This window comes from Mastomys coucha, unplaced genomic scaffold (assembly GCF_008632895.1).
Source record: "Mastomys coucha isolate ucsf_1 unplaced genomic scaffold, UCSF_Mcou_1 pScaffold16, whole genome shotgun sequence".
NCBI lineage: Eukaryota > Metazoa > Chordata > Mammalia > Rodentia > Muridae > Mastomys > Mastomys coucha.
The window spans coordinates 37603997-37624711 of NW_022196898.1; the positions used below are offsets into that span (position 1 = coordinate 37603997).

Genomic DNA, 20715 nt, shown 5'->3' on the forward strand with positions numbered 1-20715 from the left:
GGCCTTGAACTCAGAAATCTGCCTATCTCTGCCTCCCAAGTGCTGGGATTAAAGGCATGCGCCACCACCGCCCAGCAATCTATCATTCTTACTGATACATTCTGTATTTGTTCCCTGGCAAATTTTAATATCTTAGTCTTAATTAAACATGATGCTAATTTGTCCGCTATTTCATTATTTCTTGACATTTTGTCTCTTGCTAGTATGAACTACATAAATTTGATGTCTTTGCCAAGTTTTGCTTTGTTCATTCATGTCTCCCATGACCAGATATCTCTGCCATTTATCTGCCAGTTAGTGTGCTTTTATTTTGATGACCATATAGCTAAACCATTGCACACATACCATGAATTGACAATAGATATTTCCTTTTGCTTTCCTAGTTATTTGTCTCATAGCCAACAGTGCTGCACTGACTTTGTGGTTCCTTCCTCAGTATTGGCCATGCATTCCCCCAACTCCACACCCCCCCATCTATAGGCTGCTATTTCCATTGGTGTGGTTTCCATCAGTAGTCGATGAAGCATCAGTGAACCATGTGTTAGGCGAGTGTTATGATCTTTCTACTGGACTCCACAGATCAATAGGTACCTCTTTTTAATCCCTTGTTGATCTGCATTTCATTAGTCCAATGCTGGCCTTTGCCATATCTTTGGCATACTACACAAGGCTGGGACCTTCTTTTTGGATTATCTCTAGAAAAAAAAATTATTTCTAGGAATGCCTTGTCTACAACCCCTTTTCAAATGACCTTGCTTACCATAATTAAAACATCTGCCATTTTGATTTTTCTTTTTCTTTTTTTTTTTTTTAGGTTTTTCGAGACAGGGTTTCTCTGTGTTGCCTGGCTGTCCTGGAACTCACTCTGTAGACCAGGCTGGCCTCGAACTCAGAAGTCCGCCTGCCTCTGCCTCCCAAGTGCTGGGACTAAAGGCGTGCACCACCACCTCCCAGTATGAATTAGCATTTTCCATAGTCAAAGATATGATTAATATTTGTTTGACTTCTGAATCTAACACTATTCTATTTAGCTGAAGTCAATCTTTGCAAAAAAAACCTTGGAGGTACCTGTCATCTGATGGTAGGTCTTGTACAGTAACTGGATAAATTAAGGTTGGTTTTCTTTTATTTACTTACTTATTTATTTTTATTTTTTTTCCAGCCCAGGTTGCTCCAGCCATATTTGTTTCATATATGTGGGTACACTGTCACTGTCTTCAGACACAGCAGAAGACAGCATCAGATGACTGTTACGCAGCACTCATCTTCTTCAGTAATGTCTGTTTGTCAGGCCTGAAAACCTGATCGTGGACCTGAGGCGAACACTTCAAAGGGGGCCAATCTCCTGGGATATTCAGTCACTGGCATCTCCTAACTCAGATGTGTTCCAGACTGGTCTCTGCTAAAGTCTGTGGAGAGATCTGCGTGCTTTCTTTATTCTGGCATAAAGGTGCCCTAAAAAATATTTCGTTATTAGCTAATCTGAGATTAAACATTATTTCCTGGCCTCCACAGTGTTTCTTTTTTTTCTTCTTCGTCTTTTTTTTTTTTTTTAAAGATTTCTTTATTTATTTTATGTATATGAGTATACTGCAGCTGTCTTCAGACACACCAGAAGAGGGCATCAGATCCCATTACAGATGGTTATAAGCTCCATGTGGTTGCTAGGAATTGAACTCAGGACCTCTGGAAGAGCAGTCAGTGCTCTTAACCACTGAGCCATCTCTCCAGCCCAATAATACACCTTTTTTTTTTTTTTTTGGTTTTTTCAAGACAGGGTTTCTCTGTGTAGCCCTGGCTGTCCTGGAACTCACTCTGTAGACCAGGCTGGCCTCGAACTCAGAAATCTGCCTGCCTCTGCCTCCCAAGTGCTGGGATTAAAGGTGTGCACCACCACCACCCAGCCACAGTGTTTCAATAATCCTAATAGATTTCCTAGCTGTAATTAGCTTGGAATTTTTACAAAGAAGCTGTCTTACCAGATAGGGTGTTTCCAGAGTTAGGCACTAATTATCAGAGCAGTCCCACACAAGGCAGAATTGCTTTACTAACCAGAGAGAAGTTGTAGGGCTTCCGTCACTAATTATCTATGTTACAGCCAAGGAATGCTAGTATATGACTTTCAGCTGCTTGCCTCAGACAGACCCAGAGAATTTATCTTGGGGCTACCAAAATACCAAAATAGCCCAGGAAAAAGGATACCACTGTTCCTCCGCTTTGCACCTGGCTGCTTGTTCTCAATGACCTTGATGTAGCCGTCTCCTGCCTAGGTGACTTCTATTATTTGCCCTGTTTCTGTATACTACATAAGCTTGATTTTACTTTGTACAAATGCACTCAGATTCTGTACTCCCTTGTGTTGTTTCTGTTTGTCATTTCTTTGACAATACCTTGTCAACCTGACTAGGACCCTGTTTCCCCCACGGGTTGAGGGAGGCCCAGACTGGCCGGCCCGTGGCAGATGACCATTACAGAAGGTTGTGAGCCACTATGTGGTTGCTGGGAATTGAACTCAGGACCTCTGAAAGACCAGTTGATGCTCTTAACCAATGAGCCATCTCTCCAGCCCCCACGGTTGGTTTTCTAACAACCTTGGGCTGCACCTCTTCAGTTTCATCATGGGGTGGCACAGTAGGTTCTTGTCTAAACTGTTTTGTCTGTGTCTAAGTAATTTTACTTATTTTAATGTATAAGTCTTTCTAAAGCTTGATTTTATCAATCTTCTTTTCATATTGGCACAATTATCAAACCATTTTTCATATTTGGCACAAAACCCACTATGTCTATTAAGGATAAAACATGAATTACTAGACTGATAGTAACTATAATTGGTATTACGTCAACCTCAAGTCTTTTAACTTTACATTTTCTGCTTCAATTTTCAAGTCATCTAAAGGAGCATTATTCAGGGTCTTAATACCCTGTATTATAGTTCCCATCCTTAACATGGGGAAGTTTTTTCTTACTAATATTACTTAACTCTCTCCTTGAGGACTTCCCAAGTGTCCTACCAAACATGATGGCTTTTCAGTTTCTTCCTAGCTGGCATGATTTCTCTGTGCAGTCATGCCACACATTAGAGCACCAGTTTTGTTTTGTTTTTTAACAAAATCTCAAGTGTTCAATTTTACCAATGAAGACACAGGAAGCAGATGCCAGGGTGAAAGCCTGCTAGCTCAGAGAGGCAGAGAAAGCACCCAGATGACCTTCCTCTTCAGCTGTTGTCCCATCAGGAATTCCCTCTCTCTAGCTGTCTCAAACAACCTCCTTCAAACTCAATGTCCCTCCCTTCTACTTCCTGTGTGTCTATCAATCCTCTGACTCTCTCTTACTGGTTTTCTTTTTTAATACTCCTACGTTTACTTCCTGTCAATTGCTTGCTTGCTCTACCTCTTGACCTGTGGTTGACTTTATTTAATCCTATTTACAATATTAAAGCAAAAGGCTTTTGGATTAAAGATGAGTGCTAAGGCCACACCACAACTAAAAACAGTTTTGTTTTGTTTTTCCAGTAAATAGCACAATCTCAGTGTTCACCATGTGATCAAATATCCTACAAGATTTACTTGTTAAGAAGTAGTGCACTCCAGTTTATTGGGCTAGAAATGTCTCCCTGTCCTTAGTGTACTAAGAATTAGTATCTGCTTAGATGTAAACTGTGTTTCTTTATCAGAAGAGGCTGTTGGCAACAGTAGTGCTCACACTACTAATTCTAGTGTTTAGAAGGTGGAGGCAGGAGGATCAGAAGTTTGAGATCAGCTTGGTTACAGAAGGTCTGCTTACAAAGCAACAACGGGGGGGCTGGAGAGATGGCCCAGCGATTAAGAGCACTGACTGCTCTTCCAAAGGTCCTGAGTTCAAATCCCAGCAACCATATGGTGGCTCACAGCCATCCCTAAAGAGATCTGACGCCCTCTTCTGGTGTGGTTGAAGACAGCTACTTATGCATACTCACATATAGTAATAAATAAATCTAAAAAAAAAAAGTTATTTATAAAACAAAACAAAGCAACAACAGTAGCAACAACATACTACTGAATTGCTACAAAGCTGGGCATGGTAGTAAGTTGCCTAGAATCCTGGCACTTGGAAAGATGTGGCAGGAGGGTTACAAGTTTAAAGCCAATTTAAGACAGGCAGCTGACATATGAAGTTGTGTTGTGCTTGTTCAGCTGTTGGTGAGAATTTATGGGTGTAGCTTTTGACATTCCCACGAAACACAACATCATAATCCTAATCCCTAATCTTCCAGCTCTTTTTATTTTTTTTATTTTTTTATTTTTTTGAGACAGGGTTTCTCTGTGTAGCCCTGGCTGTCCTGGAACTCACTCTGTAGACCAGGCTGGCCTTGAACTCAAAAATCCGCCTGCCTCTGCCTCCCAAGCTGGGATCAAAGGCGTGCGCCACCACCGCCCGGCAATCTTCCAGCTCTTAACAGCATTTCTATCCTCTCTTTCTTTTGGTAGTGTTTTCTGAGCCATAGGTGTGGGAGTGTTTGTAGATATATCCAGTCTGGGCTTCACAACTCTTCATTTTGATTGATTGTGGTGTTCTGTTATGGTCTCTCTTTCAAAGTGTCCTTGATGTGGGGTGAGGACTACACTCTGGGTAAAAGGATGTGTTTAATTGGGGTTAGGAATTATGCTGCTTTAGTAAAGTGGCCTGTAGAGGAATTCAAATTCAGCACATGGCTGCTCCAAAGACCTTCTAGGTCTGTGTGATCCAGCTAGAATACAGACACACCTTTAATCCCAGGAGACAGAGGCAAGCAGATCTCTGAGTTCAAGGCCACCCTTGTATAGAGCAAGTCTGAGGTAAAGAAAAGCTCAGGTCCATTAAAGGAAAGCTTTAAGCACAGGACTCAGGAGACAGAAGCATTCTGAGCTCAGAATTCTAGTTTAGTTCCATTCAGTCAGTTCATGGAATTCAGAGGCAGTTTTATCAGGAGAGTTTTACATAGTAAGTTGAAGAGAGAACAAGCTAGACATGGGTAAAGACAACCAAATAGAGAATGAGAAGAAGCCAGAAGATTAGAGTAGATTGCCAGAGTTAGTTTAAAGCCTATCAGAGTAATTCACAAAGAAGTAGAAAGAAACCAGTTTGAATCAGTCAGCTTGGAGAGAAGTTTTAAGCCAGCCAGCCAAGTTGAACCAGCCAGCCAGAATTCAGAAAGAACTAGAAAGGGAGAACTTATTCAGCAGTAAGTCTCAGAGGCTGAAGCCATCTTAGGCCTAGATAAGATTGTACAGAGGCGAAGTTTTCAGGACTAGTCCTAGGATAGCAGACAGAGACAGCAAGGCTCAGAGACAACAATTATATCAGGTGAATAAAAGATACTTAATTTTACAGTGGAGGTTGTAAGTTCATGTCCTTTCACATAGTATCAGCAGGACCTCAGAGAGAGGGTGGGGTGGGGGGAGAAGAAGAGAGAGAGAGAGAGAGAGAGAGAGAGAGAGAGAGAGAGAGGTAAAGGGAGGAAAGAACGGGTGTAGAATCAAAGCTGCTTTGCCATGCTGATTTTAGTAAACACAGGACTTAACTATTCAATCCCAGTGTTCGTCAGGCAACTGTTTCATCAGGACTTATTTACTTTGTGTGGTGCACACTGGCTTATCCTGCAATTCTTTCTCATGTCAAAAAAGCCAAAGACTGGAGTGCTAGCCCTAAAAGATTAAGGGAGCGCCTCATTCACATTTTTTTTTTTTTTTTGGTTTTTCTAGACAAGAGTTTTTCTGAGTAGCCCTGGCTGTCCTGGAACTCACTCTGTAGACCAGGGTGGCCTCGAACTCAGAAATCTGCCTGCCTCTGTCTCCCAAGTGCTGGGATTAAAGGCGTGTGCCACCAACACCTGGCGCGCCTCGTTCACATTAATGTGGTTGTCATCACAAAGCAGTGTCTTCATTCCTACCACAAATATATATTTATTTATTATATGCCAAAGCCCCTATTATTTAGTTTTCAAGTGAATTTTATTCTATGGATTATATCAGAATGTAAACATCTTTGTAAGCTAGCACTCTGGGTTGGTTTGTTTTCTGTTGAAAGAATACTTGCATACAACGTTGTTAAGGATCTGTTTTCCAGATTCACCCAAAACTCCTTAAAATTAAAGCTTTTCAGTATATTGAAGAGGCAGCCAAGTGTAAACACACAGCCCTTAGAGAAGGGGATTTCATAAATTTTGATTTTGAATCTCCACCGTGACAGTTCTTAGATCGGAAAGCAACTTTCCTTGTGTGCTCTAGGGATCGAACTTAGATCGTCGTGTTTGTCCACTAGTGCCTTTGTCTGCAGGACCATCTCTCAGTCCCTACCTTCGGTTTTTTAAAAGCGCCATCATGCTGAGCAGTTTTTCTTCAACTTTACTTGTTTCATAACAAGTTGTCCAAGTGCCTACGATTTTGCCATGATCAAACTGGAGCTTCATATCCCTAAGAGAAAAACAAAAAAGAAAAGAGAAAGAAAGAAAAGGAAGTTGTGCAAATGACCTTTGGAAAGAATCATTTCCTTTTTCATAGGCTGAATCGAGGAGTGCGCTGAAGTCGCAGGAAGAGCTCGGCTCTGGTACAGGCTGGGACTCCACGTGAGCAAACAGAACTCAGAGAAAGTCGGATTCATTTTCTGACCTAGACGTCTCTTCCAGGTGACTAGCTTGCCCACAATAAAAATGGATTCTCCTAGGCCGACACTCGCTTTTAAATCAGGCACAGCAACCATTTTTATTAAGGGCAAGGGAACAAGAAGGAGAATCGACAGGCACCTCTGTCACAGACACTCCAGACGCTTTAAATTACCGAGGGTCCAATCGGAATCAAGCCTCCTCGCCGGAACCGCCCTACCTCACGGCCGGAAAAGGCTGTGCGTCAGCGCGTTGGGCGGAAGTGGCGGGAGGGCGGTGGTGGGTAGTTGGCGGGTGGTTGACTAGAGCCGGCCGCCATGTCCGCAGGGAGCGCGACACATCCTGCCGCTGGCGGGTAAGGGCTTCGCGGGCCAGACGTGGGCAGCGAGCACGGGCCCTGGCAGGGAGGCCGGCGAGGCTGCGTGTGGGGTGGACGGGCCCGCAAGTAGGACGCGTCCGTACGCGGAGGCCGGGGTTCTGCAGAGAATGTTGAGCAGGCCTCGGGCGCCCGGAAAAAGGCCGGCCGCCGTGCGAGAGGGAAGGGAACTGAGTGTTTTAGAAGGGCGAGCCAAGGAGAAGGCAAACGCAAAGCACTCCAGGCCGAGCCGAGTCTTTGGGTGGAAGTGGCTGGAAGAGGAATGTTTCATAAGGGGCTCGAAAGATGTGAGACTACGGGGAACGTAATTGAGTTTTAGATAGGAAATTCGGTCACGGACGTGGAACATGACGGGCGAAATGGGATAGAGCGTACTAAGGGAACCACACAAAGGAAGGCTTTAGGCCCCAGTATTTTCCTTTTCCTACCTGTAGGCGCCGCAGCAAATGGGATCAGCCAGCTCCAGCTCCGCTTCTCTTCCTGCCGCCAGCGGCCCCAGGTGGGGAAGTCACTGGCAGCGGGGGAAGCCCCGGGGGCGCCACCACCGCCGCCCCTTCGGGAGCCTTGGATGCAGCCGCTGCCGTGGCTGCCAAGATCAATGCTATGCTCATGGCCAAAGGGAAGCTGAAACCGTCTCAGAATGCGGCCGAGAAGGTATTCTGCTCTTTTGGCTTTTTGGCTTTTTTTTTTCCCTCTTCACCTTTCAGTTGCGTAATCATTGGGGCTAATGAAGGTGAAAACGGTTAGAGTAAAGATCAAGTTTGGGACTATTTAGATGATACCTTGTTAAGTCCTTCCTGCAAGTCAGTGGGCTTTGTTTTTTTGTTTGAGACAGGGACTCTACGTAGAGGAGGCAGGCCTGCTTGTAGAGATGCCTCTTGCCTCTGTTCCCCGAGTGTGTGTGCCCCATCTTCACATCCTGAGGTCAGGCAGTTTTAATTGGTGTAGTTACCTTGTTTTGTTTTTCGAGACAAATCCATGTCGTCTTGGCTGTCCTGGAACCGTGATCTAGCCTCGAACTAATGGAGAGAGACCCCTCTCTGCCTTCTTTGACCCTGCCAAGTGCTAGGATCAAAGGCATGCTCCACCACCACCTGGCTGGTCTTGTTACTTTTATGAACTAGTTTTTGGGCTTAGAAACTTAACTCAGTTGTCTTATGGATATTTAAAGCAGTATGTTTCTGATACATGAAGTTCTGGGAAGTCAAGTCAGTGTTTTAAAAATACTCAGTATGTGTATTGCAAGTCTCATAGGATTTGGGGCTTGGCTATGAGGGATCTAGGGATTGAACTAAGGTCATTGGGCTTGGCAGTAAGCACCTTTATGTTCTGAGCGTCTAGCTGATCCTCATGAGTGTGTTGGTATGACATACACAAGTGCTAGTCTGCAGGAATGCCATTGCCATGGTGAATGTAGGAGGTCAAGGATAACCTTAGTATCGGTCTCTACCTTCCATTGTCTCTGTTTACTGCTGTGTTTATATTAGGCCAGGGATTTCTCATCACTGCCTCCCATCTTCTGTTAGGGGCATTGGTATGACAGATGGGGAATAGCATGCTTGGCTTGATCCATGTGTTTTTGGAAATCAAAACTCACATCCTCGTGCTTGTGTGGTTATCACTCAAGAGCTAAAATATTTTTTAAAAAAAGTGTCTTGTAGCTGGGCAGTGGTGGTCAATGTCTTTAATCCCAGCACCCGGGAGGCAGAGGCAAGCGAATCTCTTCCTGTCTCCAAAAGAAAAGAAAAAACCAGCAAAAAAAAAAAAAAGTTCTTTCATTAGATCTAAAATATGTATTTTAATGAATGAATACAATTAAATATGAGCTAAAAATGGAAAAATAAGTTGTGTTTTGATTGTTCTCAGGCAAGTTGAGAGTATTTGGTTATTTTAGTCTATTCACAGTGTAATTAAATCTTCAGTCTGAAGCTTTGCTTTGCCATAAAGTGGAAAAAATGTTAAGTTTGTAAAGAGTTGAGGTACTAGAGAGATGGTTTAGGGCTTAAGCGCTGACTACTCTTCCAGAGGTCCTGAGTTCAATTCCCAGCAACCACAACCATATGCAATGAGATCTGATGCCCTCTTCTGGGGTGTCTGAAGACAGTTACAGTGTACTTATATAATAATAAATAAATATATAAATAAATCTTTTTAAAAAAGAAAGAAAGAAAAAGTTGCATAAACACAGCTTCCTAGTGTTGAATGAGGTGTATGGGTTGTTGTGTATTTTTACAGTTTTACTCCATAAATAGTCAACAAGTTGATCTGTGAAGCATCATAACTCTGACCTTTACCTTCTTGTCTGTAGTTTTTATAGTACCATAAAAATTTATTAGGTGACTGGAGCGTACTGGTTTTTTTGTTTTTGTTTTGAGGCAGTCTATGTACAAAGTGCTCTCTGTCCTGGAACTCTACCAGGCTGACCTTGAACTTACAGAGATCCTCTTTCCTCTGCCTCATATTCCCCCACAGTGTGCTTCTATGCTTTTGCCTCCCCAGTACTAGGATTAAAACTAATGGGAACATTTTTGTTGTTTTGTTTTTGAGACAGGGTTTCTCTGTAGCTCTGGCTGTCCTGGAACTCACTCTGTAGACCAGACTGGCCTTGAACTCAGAAATCCACCTGCCTCTGCCCTCCCAGGTGCTGGGATCAAAGGCGTGTGCCATCACTGCCCAGCTAATGGGAACTTTAAAACTTAAGTCTCTAGCATGTATATTATGTCTATGGGTGTTTTTGCCTACATGTATGTATGTGTGCCATGTTTATGTCTAGTGTCTGATTTCCTGAAACTAAAAGTTACAGATGATCTAGGTACCGGGAACTAAACATAGGCCCTCTGGAAGAGCAGTGAGGGGGTCCCTCCTACCCCTGTTTTTTTCTATATATCCCTAGCTGTCGTGAACTCTTTGTAGACCAGGCTGGCCTCAAACTCATGGATCCACCTGCCTCCATCTCCCAAGTGCTACAATTAAAGGTGTGTGCCACCATACCTGGCTGAAGTCAATGCTCTTAACTGTCAAACCCTGTCTCTAGCCACCACTTGACATATTTTTAAGAAATAGTTTTTAAAAGTGTGTGTGTGGGGGGGTAGGGTGGTGGTGGCGCACACCTTTAATCCCAGCGCTTGGGAGGGGGAGGCAGGTGCATTTCTGAGTTCGAGGCCACCCTGGTCTACAGAGTGAGTCCAGGACAGCCAGGACTACACAGAGAAACCCTGTCTCGAAAAACCAGTGTGTGTGTGTGTGTGTGTGTGTGTGTGTGTGTGTGTGTGCCTCTGCATATCTGTATATGTCTGTCTGTCTGTCTGGACATAGGTGCCATAGAACTACTCTGTGGAGTTTCTTCTCTACTTTATTTGGTTTTGGTTATTTGGGGCTTTTTTGTTTGTTTGTTTTTTGACATTACTTTGGCCGATAGATCGTGCATGGCAAGTGCTTTTACTGACTGAATTTGCCAGTCCGGTGATGCCATTTAAGTGAAGTTTTATTTCTTTTTTTTTTATACCATTTGTGAAGAATGTTCAGATAAAAACATTTTGTTGGTAGACAAAGAGTGGGAAAGTAGGTGGCACTTGATAACTGTAAATCAGACTACTAAAATCATTGTAAAAGCTTTTTAAGTTTTTTTTTTTTCCCCTATTTTGTAGCTTCAGGCCCCTGGCAAAAGCCTAACTAGCAATAAAAGCAAAGATGACCTGGTGGTGGCTGAAGTAGAAATCAATGACGTGCCTCTGACGTGTAGGAATCTGCTGACACGAGGACAGACACAAGATGAGGTGTGTGGGAATGGGGCACTTTGGGGAGGGTGCCAATTCAGAAAATTCAGAAAGGTGCTTCTGAACACAAGGATTCCTTAGTGTGTTTGGGTTTAACCACAGAGGACAGTAATGAAACAGATGTGGGTGACTGCCCTCTCTGGGTTTGATACAATCAAAATTTCAGATAGAGGACAATTTATACTTGGTGAAATGAATGGGAGAAGTAGTCTTCTCTTTGCTTGAAATACTTTATAACATATTATATTTTAAATGTTTAAATTTCATAGTTATATATACTTGTGGTGCCTTAATCTTGTGTACCTTTTAATAGAACGTGTCTTCTTTTAGATCAGTCGGCTTAGTGGGGCTGCTGTGTCAACTCGGGGACGGTTCATGACGACTGAGGAGAAGGCCAAAGTGGGACCTGGGTGTGTATCCTATGGTTTGGGGACAGACAGGATGCTCATGTCTTGTTTGCTTTTCTTAGGTAACCTGTACTAAGAGTGTTTGTTTAGTAGCTTGAAGAGGAGTGGCGTTAGATTTCATTTCACATTTTTTTTTTAAGGATAAAACCCACAAAAGTTTATGATATGATTAATATCTAAACTTTTGTTTTTTTGCTGGGGACATATCTCAGTCTCCAAAATGCTTGTAATGAAAGTGTGAGGTCCTGAGTTTGAATGTCCCAGTATGCAGATGTTGCAGCTTGTGTCTATGATCTCAGGTCTAAAGAAACTGAAAAAGATTCCTAGGACTTGCTGGCCAGGTAGCGTAGCTGAATTGTTAAGCCAAGTTTCAATGAGAGACTTTGCCTCAAAGAACAAAACAAGCCAGGCAGTGGTGGCATACACTTTTAATCCTAGCACTTGGGAGGCAGAGGTAGGTGGATTTCTGAGTTCAAGGCCAGCCTGGTCTACAGAGTGAGTTCCAGGACAGCCAGGGTTACACAGAGAAACCCTGTCTCCAAAAAAAAAAAAAAAGAAAAGAAAAAAAGAAAGAAAGAAACAGATAGCAAGAAAATTAGAGAGTAGATTTCTAAAACTGGAGCTTTTTTGTTTTGTTTGGCAGGTTTGATGAGGTCATCTTAGCCTGGCTTTGATGACCATGAACTTCTAATCCTCTTGCCTCTACTTCACATTAAGGTACATATGGTTATACCCAGTGTTAGTGATTGACCTGTGCCTAAGGCCTTAAGCATGCTAGGCCAGTGTTTTACTAGTGGAGTTCCATTCCTACTTCCTCAATCTGTTTTTAAAAATTAACTGACAGCTCCCGTTAAGTCTTGCAAAATAGAATTCATGATCCATTTAACTCTAGGTTTTGACCAGTAGGAATCAGCCTTTTTGTTTTTTGTTTTCGAGAGAGATTTTCTCTTTGTAACCTTAGACCAGGCCGTCCTCATGTCTGTCTGCCTTATGTCAGCTGGGATTAAAAGTGTGCACCACCATCCAGCTAGGAAAGCAGCCTTTTTGTGTGTTCATGTGTGTCCAGATGGGTGGGAAGCCTGGGACAGCCTTAGTTGTTGTTCCTCTGGAGCTGTTTCTTTGCTTTTCAATGTACTCATTTTATTTCATGAGTGTCGTGCTTTCACTTTTGTTATGTTCAGGAGCTGAGACCCAGACTAAGGCTCTCTGAAAGAGCAGGAATTACTTATAACCACCATCTCTCCATCCCCAGCGCACCCCCCCCCTTTCTTTTTAGCTGCATGGTCTCACTACATAGTTCTTGCTGTCCTAGAACGTAGTATGCAGACCAGGTTGGTCACAAGCTTGAGATCCTTCTGCCTTTGGCCCCTGAGTACTGGGATTTAAGTGTGTGTACTACCATGCCCGGCTCCAGTAGACATTTTTAAAGGCAGGTTCTCTGTGGGCCTTGGACTCATTAAGTAGGCCAAGTTGGCTGAGCAGTGAGCCCAGGGAATTCTCCTTTCTCTACTTCCTCAGTACTAGGATTACATACCTGGCTTTTTAATAATGGGCTTTAGGGAATCAAATTCAGGTCTTTTATCAACTAGTCTTATCTCCCCAGCTCTGGGATCAATCTTTCATATTTCTTTTTACAGAGACCGTCCATTGTATCTTCATGTTCAGGGACAGACACGGGAGTTAGTCGACAGTAAGTAGTTTTTGGCTTGTGTGTCTTCTTGCAAAGCAAAGTACATCACTTACTGTCCTTGATTAACTGCTGTTTGTGAACTTTATGGAGATGGGAGTTGTATATTTGTGAAATTTAAAAATTGAATTGAGGTTTATATAATGGTATATTGGACGTTAGTCAATTCATTCTTTGGTATAGTTACTTTATTTGTCATGGTGCTAGATCTCAAACCTAGGGCCCCATGAATGCAGTGTGACTACTCTAGTGACAGAGCTGTATTTCCAGCCCTTGTGTGGTATCTTACTGTCTGCAATTTTTCCCTAGGAGCTGTAAACCGAATCAAAGAAATAATCACCAATGGAGTGGTGAAGGCTGCCACAGGGACAAGTCCAACTTTTAATGGTGCAACAGTCACTGTCTATCACCAACCAGCTCCCATTGCTCAGTTATCACCTGCTATTAACCAGAAGCCTTCCTTCCAGTCAGGAGTAGGTTTTGACAAGAGATTGTTAGTGTTATAAAGATGATTTTGCACAATAATACATAGGAAGGAAAACAATTCTGAAGTTCCAACTTGAGAATTACCTGCTTTATTAATATATATACCTATATACATATGTATATATGTATACATATATCCATTCTGGAGGCAGGGTCTTTATTCTGTAGATATGACTATATGGAATTTGGAATTAAAAGTGTGTAAGCTATAAGTAGCCTATAATACTATGGACCAATACCACCTAAATGTTTACCTTCATATTTATGGGTTTTAAAATAGAGGGGGTAGCTAGATTAAAGGGCATACAGATTGTAAAGTGTGAAGACAGTCATAATTTGCATTTGAAAGCTTGCTACCTGGAGGATCAAGAAGGCTGAGTCTGATGAAGCAAGACTTTGCTGATACACTCCTCCTAGACAAAGGGGTGGAGAGAGCAGCCCTTACTAGAGAAAACCACAGGGCTCACTGTACTACCCAACATTTTCAACACTCTTTGCTAGTTTTCATTTAGTTTAGCATAAATTGAAGAGAAGTGGGTATGCTTAGTCAACATTGTATTCTGGTTGTATGTGTGTGTGTTTTCTTGTTTTTTTAAATATCTTGCTGACTAGAATAATTATTTTGTAGATAAGATAGGTACATGAACATGAAGAATTTTAGTTTTTTTTGTGCTGATTTGGTCGAGCAAGGCTTAGAATATGCTAGGCAAGTACTCTTCCCCTAAGCGCCATAAGTTCTTGTACCTCAGACTAGCCTCAGTAACCCTAACTTCTGATGCTCCTACCTCTGCTTCATGAGTGCTAGAGTGTATGTGCTACTGTGCTTGTTTTTTAATGCAGTGCAGGGGTCAAGCTCGGGGCTTAAGCATGTTGGACTACCACTCTGCTGACTGATATCCCCAGCCCCACAAGTTCAAGTCTTCATTACAATATAATAATACTTCATTATGGTAGGGTCTTAGAGCAAGACCTGTATGTGGTGGCATGCCTTTAATCCAGCACTTGGGGAAAGAGGCAAGTGGATCTCTCAGTTCTACTAAATGAGTTCCAGGACAGCCAGGAAAACAAAATGGGGTCTTAGGGGCTCCTAGCTAGACTTTAACTCTATGTGTAACAAAGATTGACCAGAAACTTCTGAACCCCCTGTTCCAGCTTACATGGCAGGAATTAGCACCACATCCTACCATGTCCTATTTATGTGGTGCTAGGCAAGCACTCTACCAGTTAAGCTCTATTCTTAAACACAAGAAACTCCTTGCTGGCCTTTTTCTAATTAGTATTCTGTTGCTATGAGAAACACCATGACCAAAAGCAACTTGAAGAAGAAAAGATAAATCTCAGCTCTCAGGTTATAATCTATCGTGACTAGATGGCAAGACAGATCATTAGGTAGGAACTTGAAGTAGAAATCAGTGGAGGACTGCTGCTTACTGACTTGTTCTCCCTAGCTTGCTCAGGTGCCTCTCCCTACCTGCCTGCCTTTTCTCCCCTCCCCCCCTTTTTTCGTATCAAAAGTGTTCACTGGGATGGTTCCCACTTACCCTGAATCAGGTGCTGTCAGTGCTGCTTCCCCTGCAGGAACATCCTGTCAGCTTTGGTTTCCCTTCTGTGGACTGGCAGGACAGTATAGTAGCCAGCTAACAAGAACTGCTGTTTGTGCATGGCTAAAAGCCTCAGGGATTTGATATGGTCATGGACATTTTATACCCATAAAGTCAGAATCATTTCCTCTTCTGGAAAGAGATGAGGGGAAGAGCCTGTGTGAGAGGCTGTCAATACTAGAAAGCTTAGGTACCTGCCTCTACTGCCCCCTAGACGTGGTCTTACAATGTAGCCCTGGCTGTCTTGGAACTTTATATAGACAAGACTGGTCTCAAAAATCTTGAGATCTGGGTTGGAGAGATGGCGAGATCTGGGTTGGAGAGATGGCTCAGTGGTTAAGAGCACTGACTGCTCTTCCAAAGGTCCTGAGTTCAAATGCCAGCAACCACATGGTGGCTCACAACCATCCATAATGAGATCTGATAACCTCTTTTGTTGTGCATGAAGAGAGCTATAGTATGCTTAGATATAATAATAAAATGAATCTATTTTTTTTTTTTTTTTTGTTTTTTTGTTGTTGCTGTTGTTGTTTTTTCGAGACAGGGTTTCTCTGTGTAGCCTTGGCTGTCCTGGAACTCACTCTGTAGACCAGGCTGGCCTCGAACTCAGAAATCCGCCTGCCTCTGCCTCCCAAGTGCTGGGATCAAAGGCGTGCGCCACCACTGCCCAGCCCGGTGAGGCAATTCTTAAAAGTAAATTTTCCTCTTGCCCGATAAGTTAACAATATTAACAGAGGTCTACACTTGGCCAACTTTGCATAAAACATTCTACTGTTAAACCTCCTTGGGCTCAGTGTAGAGTGTGGAGATCATAGGACCAACTTAGGCTTCATAGTGAATTTCAGAACATTTGAGCTGTAGCAACAAATGTCTCCAAAAGCAAATCTTGGAGATTATGATAGAAATTGTCAAGGATCCATGTGGAAGTGGTCCTAAGTGTATAGAGGATTACACTACTTTGTAGAATAGTTTTCTACAAGATTATTTCATTATTGTCTTTTACTAATCAGTACTCTGTTCCCTTACAGATGCACTATGTTCAAGATAAACTGTTTGTGGGTCTAGAACATGCTGTGCCCACTTTTAATGTTAAGGAGAAAGTAGAAGGTCCAGGCTGCTCTTATTTGCAACACATTCAAATTGAAACTGGTGCCAAAGTCTTCCTACGAGGCAAAGGCTCAGGTTGCATTGAGCCAGCGTCGGGCCGAGAAGCTTTTGAACCCATGTATATTTATATCAGGTATGGATAAAAGCAGAGGACATACAAATCTTTCTCAGTAAAAGTGAGAAAATGTTAATAATGTGAAATCTGATGTTAAAGCCTGTGGTCCTTGCATGCGAATGTGGGAACTGGAGAATTGGGAATCCAAGGTCATTTGTAACTAGTCTTTGCTACTTTGTGGGTTTTTCTTATTTCTACTCTTTATTCCCCCAGATGTGCCCCCTAACAGTAGATAGAAGAGAAACGGGAGAGAGAGATTAGAGTTCTCTAAATCTAAAGTCTTTCCTTTTGTTTCTTGGACCATGGCTAGTAGGAATCTGTAACCAACCTCTCCCTAACAGGACCAACAACCACTGATCAGGGTTGTTAGCCCACTGTCAAGGCTCTCGAATGTATATACCCTCTGAAAAGTTGTCAGAATTCCAAATATCACAATCACGGAAACTGCAAGTGGCAAAACCAAGCTTCTGCTAGAGCACAAGGCAGATCAGTCATTTGTTGCAGATTGTCCGAAGAAACCCCATATCTCCACAACTGGGGTTAAAAGAAATACTTGTTTTTTATATCATTTCTGGTTTTTTGTTTTTGTTTTTGTTTTTTTGAGACAGGGCTTCTCTGTGTAGCCCTGGCTGTCCTGGAACTCACTCTGTAGACCAGGCTGGCCTCGAACTCAGAAATCCGCCTGCCTCTACCTCCCAAGTGCTGGGATCAAAGGCGTGCGCCACCACTGCCCAGCTGTTTTTTTGTTTGTTTTGATTTTTTGTTATTGTTGTTTGTTGGTTTTGTTTTATTTTTTGAAAAATGTTTTAATAATAAAATTTTAAAAGCTTCATTAGAAGGGCTAGTTGTTGCTTTAGCATTCAAGTCTATAGGTTCTGCTAGTCTGTGATTATTAAGCGTGGTCCTAAGGTTTGAATTTAGGGATTCGTAGGTGTTAGGCAAGCACTGTTTTGCTATTCTACCTCTCAGACCATGCCTATAATGACACTGATCTAAACCTGATGTTGCTGGGTGTGGGGAGGTGGTATTTTCAATATAGGATCTCTGGCTGCCTCAAATTCATGGATGTCCACCTGCCTCTGTCTCCTGAGTGCTAGGATTAAAGGCATGTATCACCACTCCTGGCTTATGGTATTTTGTTTTAATTTTTTGGACAGGTCTCATATAGACTATAGTGAACTTGAGTTCATTGTATAGTCCAGGGTAACCTTGAATTTCTGATCTTGTCTCTACCCCCCATTTTCTGAGATTACAAGTGACACCAGAATTAGTTGCTCTCTGCTTCCTCCTCTCTCTGTTTTATTTGTATGTGTTTAAATGTTTTGCCTTCACATATGTATGTATATTGTGTATGTGTCTGGTGTAGGAATAGGCCAGAAGAGTATACTGAGTCAGGTGTGACTGGAGTTAAGGATGGTTTTAAGCTTCCATATAGGTGAGGGGAATGAGATCTTCCTCTGGAGGAGCAGTAACTGCTCTTAATTGCTGAGCCATCTCTCCAGTACTGCCATTGTCTCTCTGTTCAAAGGGACCATTATCCACAGAATTGGTACTATAAAAAACTTGTAGCATGGGTATATTAGTTAGAACTTAAAAGACTTATGTTGCTAGTGGGGATGGGGTAGAGAATAACAAATCCCTTGAATCCTAGCATATGGGAAGGCAGAGGCAGGTGGATCTTTGTGTTTGAGGCCAGTCTAATTTACACAGTTCTAGGATAGCCATGGCTACATAGTGACACCTTGTCTCAACTACAAAAACAAACAACACAGCCTTATCTTTATGTTCCTATTTAAATGGCTTCAGAGTGGTAGGTTTGAGCTGTAATGAATATACTAAAGTAACTGTGTATACTAGCATAAAATAAGACTCTGACTTTGCTCTTTTGATTTTGTGATTTATTCTTATTTGTAGTCATCCCAAACCTGAAGGCCTGGCTGCTGCCAAGAAGCTCTGTGAGAATCTCTTACAAACAGTGAGTTTGCTGGTGATTGAAATCGGTCTAGGTACACAGTTGTGCATTCTAGCAGAGATCTATAACTAGACTGGACTTTGACATGGTCTTTCAAAAGTAAATTAACATATTATAATTGTATTAAATTTAGTGAGTTCTCTGCAACACATGATGTGAGAGTTGATCAACATTATATGCAGTAATACTGACTTGGCTAATTGTATGTGAATTGACACAATCTGGGGTCATCAGAGCAAGCCTCAGTTGAGAAAATGCCTCTCTTAAGATTGGCTGTAGGAAACCTGTAGTATATTTTTTTATTATTATTAACAAGTTATATATTTATATTCTGGTCAAAGCTTCCCCTCTCTCCTCTCATTCACTCCCTCTTCTTTCTCTTCTCCCATGGATATCAACCAACGTTGGAGTATCAAGTTTCAGGTAGAATAGGGACATCTACTACTGAGGCTAGACAGTGTAACCCAGATCAGGAAAGGGGGTCCAAAGGCAGGTAATGTAGACAGCTTGCTCCTGCTCTCGGAGTCCCACATGAGGACCCAGCTGCACAATTGTTACATGTGTCCACCCCCACCCCCCAAAGGATTCCCAAGCTTCTCTTCATGTGTGGCTGTGGTCTTGGAATGACTTTGTGCTCCAGATTCAGTAGTTTGGTTGTTTAGAATTGTGCTTCCTGCTGATGTATGGAATTTACATACAGCTTAGTTAGTCAGTAGTCCCTTTAACTCATTGAAGCAGGGCATCAGCAGAAATAATTTTCATTCCCTGTCACTTGGGTCTGGCCTTTATTAACTTTGTTTTACCCATTTTTCTAGGTTCATGCTGAATATTCTAGATTTGTGAATCAAATTAATACTGCTGTACCATTACCAGGTGTGTATGGCTTAAAGTGTTAAGATATTTTTGGTACTGATATTTACGGTTAAGTGTGACCGTGAGGGTAGACTAGTTCACGCCAGGGAACTGGTGGTGGTCCTTTCAAGTTAGAGTAATTCAGAAAGCCATTCTTGCCTTAAGTGTTTATCTTCCTAGGTGTTGTTTAATAATCAGGTAAAATGTTTCTTTCTGCTGCAGCTGATTAAACGCTTTTTTTCTTCCCCCCTCAGGCTATACACAACCCTCTGCTATAAGTAGTATCCCTCCTCAACCACCATATTATCCATCCAATGGCTATCAGTCTGGTTACCCTGTTGTTCCCCCTCCTCAGCAGCCAGTTCAGCCTCCCTATGGAGTACCAAGCATAGTGCCACCAGCTGTTTCATTGGCACCTGGAGTCTTGCCAGCATTACCTACTGGAGTCCCACCTGTGCCAACACAGTATCCGATAACACAAGTGCAACCTCCAGCTAGCACTGGACAGGTAGGATGCCAGGATATGTAATATGCTGTTGTTGAACTTGGGAAGAACTGAGGACGGGGTGCTTTCTAGAAATTAGTCCTATTATGGTTTTTGACCTGTTGTCTTCTGTGTCCCTACACCAACTCACTGAGGACTTAGGGATAATATGTCCTCCCATTGCCACAGTTTTTAATTAGTTTCACATGTCTTGCCCCTAGTTAGCTATATCACTTGGGGTCATTGGCAGACTTTCTATAAAGCACTCAGTGACAAATGTTCTAGATTGTGGGGGTCTACAGCCTCTGTACTCTTGTTGCTGTATAAATTCTGTAGAAAACACCTAATGAATGTGATTGTAATCTTTAATTATGAGTGGCAGGTCAGTGTTAATTCCCTGTTCTTAGCTTTGTGATCTAAAAGTTCTTAAGGGCAAAGAAGCTAGCATACAGCACACACCTATTGTTGGAACTGAACGGGTCTTCTCTTTCTAATGTGGATTTGTTTTTGTGTGTGTGTGTGTACGTGTACATATATATGGACACATATACACATATACATATACCATGTGTTTATTTGTGCTGTAGCAGATATAAGAGGGGTCAGATCCCCTAAACAGGGAGTTGCGGGTGTATTTGAGATTCTAGTTGTAGTTTCTGGAAACTAAACCTGGGATCACTGCAAGAGTACCAAGTGCTCTTAACCACTGAGCCATCTCTCTAGCCCATATTTATTTTTTATTATATAGATTGGGGTTTTTTGGTTGTTTGTTTGTTTGTTTGTTTCAAAACAGGATTTCTTTGTGTATTCCTGGCTGTCCTGGAACTCACTCTGTAGACCAGGCTGGCCTCGAACTCAGAAATCCACCTGCCTCTGCCTTCCATGTGCTGGGATTAAAGGTGTGTGCCACCACTGCCTGGCTTACTATATAGATTGTTGTGTGCATGCATGCCACTCTGTATGTGAAAAAGTCATGGGGATGATGTGTAAGAGAAGTGAGTTCTTTCTCTCCTTCAATCATATGCGCTCCAGTCTAAGTTTTCAGAGCCAAACCAAACTAAGTTCCAGAGCCATCAGACTGGGTGACAAGTGCCTTTTCCCCTGGGGACACCTTGTCATTGTGTTATTTGAAGTGTTCTTATATAATCCTCGTTGGCCTTAGATACCTGAAATTCCTGTCTTCACCTCCTACGTGCTAGAATGACACACCTGACACTTCTGCTGGGCTCTGAG

At 42.4% G+C, this 20715-nt stretch overlaps 1 protein-coding gene, 2 long non-coding RNA genes and 1 other non-coding gene across 5 annotated transcripts in view; 3 read left to right on the forward strand and 1 right to left on the reverse strand.

Moving 5' to 3' along the window:
• LOC116094110 overlaps window positions 1–1310 on the forward strand; it is a 2224-nt gene extending 914 nt beyond the window's left edge. The window contains exon 2 of the long non-coding RNA XR_004119978.1: window positions 1163–1310. This is a non-coding gene — a long non-coding RNA (uncharacterized LOC116094110). The remainder of the gene's footprint in view (window positions 1–1162) is intronic.
• A 4590-nt stretch (window positions 1311–5900) lies between these two features.
• Window positions 5901–7148, reverse strand: LOC116093140. The gene is made up of 2 exons (XR_004119639.1): window positions 6795–7148; window positions 5901–6431 (listed from the first exon to the last, which is right to left on the reverse strand). It is a non-coding gene; the product is annotated as an uncharacterized LOC116093140 (long non-coding RNA).
• Khdc4 (KH domain containing 4, pre-mRNA splicing factor) overlaps window positions 6857–20715 on the forward strand; it is a 27984-nt gene continuing 14125 nt past the window's right edge. For both annotated transcript variants that reach the window (XR_004119638.1, XM_031374415.1), the window contains exons 1-10: window positions 6857–6974; window positions 7430–7649; window positions 10643–10771; window positions 11102–11181; window positions 12816–12868; window positions 13175–13338; window positions 15981–16192; window positions 18089–18149; window positions 18962–19019; window positions 19253–19506. Coding sequence is in view for 1 of the 2 variants with exons in the window: in XM_031374415.1 (XP_031230275.1) it covers window positions 6937–6974; window positions 7430–7649; window positions 10643–10771; window positions 11102–11181; window positions 12816–12868; window positions 13175–13338; window positions 15981–16192; window positions 18089–18149; window positions 18962–19019; window positions 19253–19506 (1269 nt within the window). In the remaining variant the exon portion in view is untranslated. The remainder of the gene's footprint in view (window positions 6975–7429; window positions 7650–10642; window positions 10772–11101; window positions 11182–12815; window positions 12869–13174; window positions 13339–15980; window positions 16193–18088; window positions 18150–18961; window positions 19020–19252; window positions 19507–20715) is intronic.
• Window positions 13708–13835, forward strand: LOC116094554. Its single transcript, XR_004120192.1, has one exon.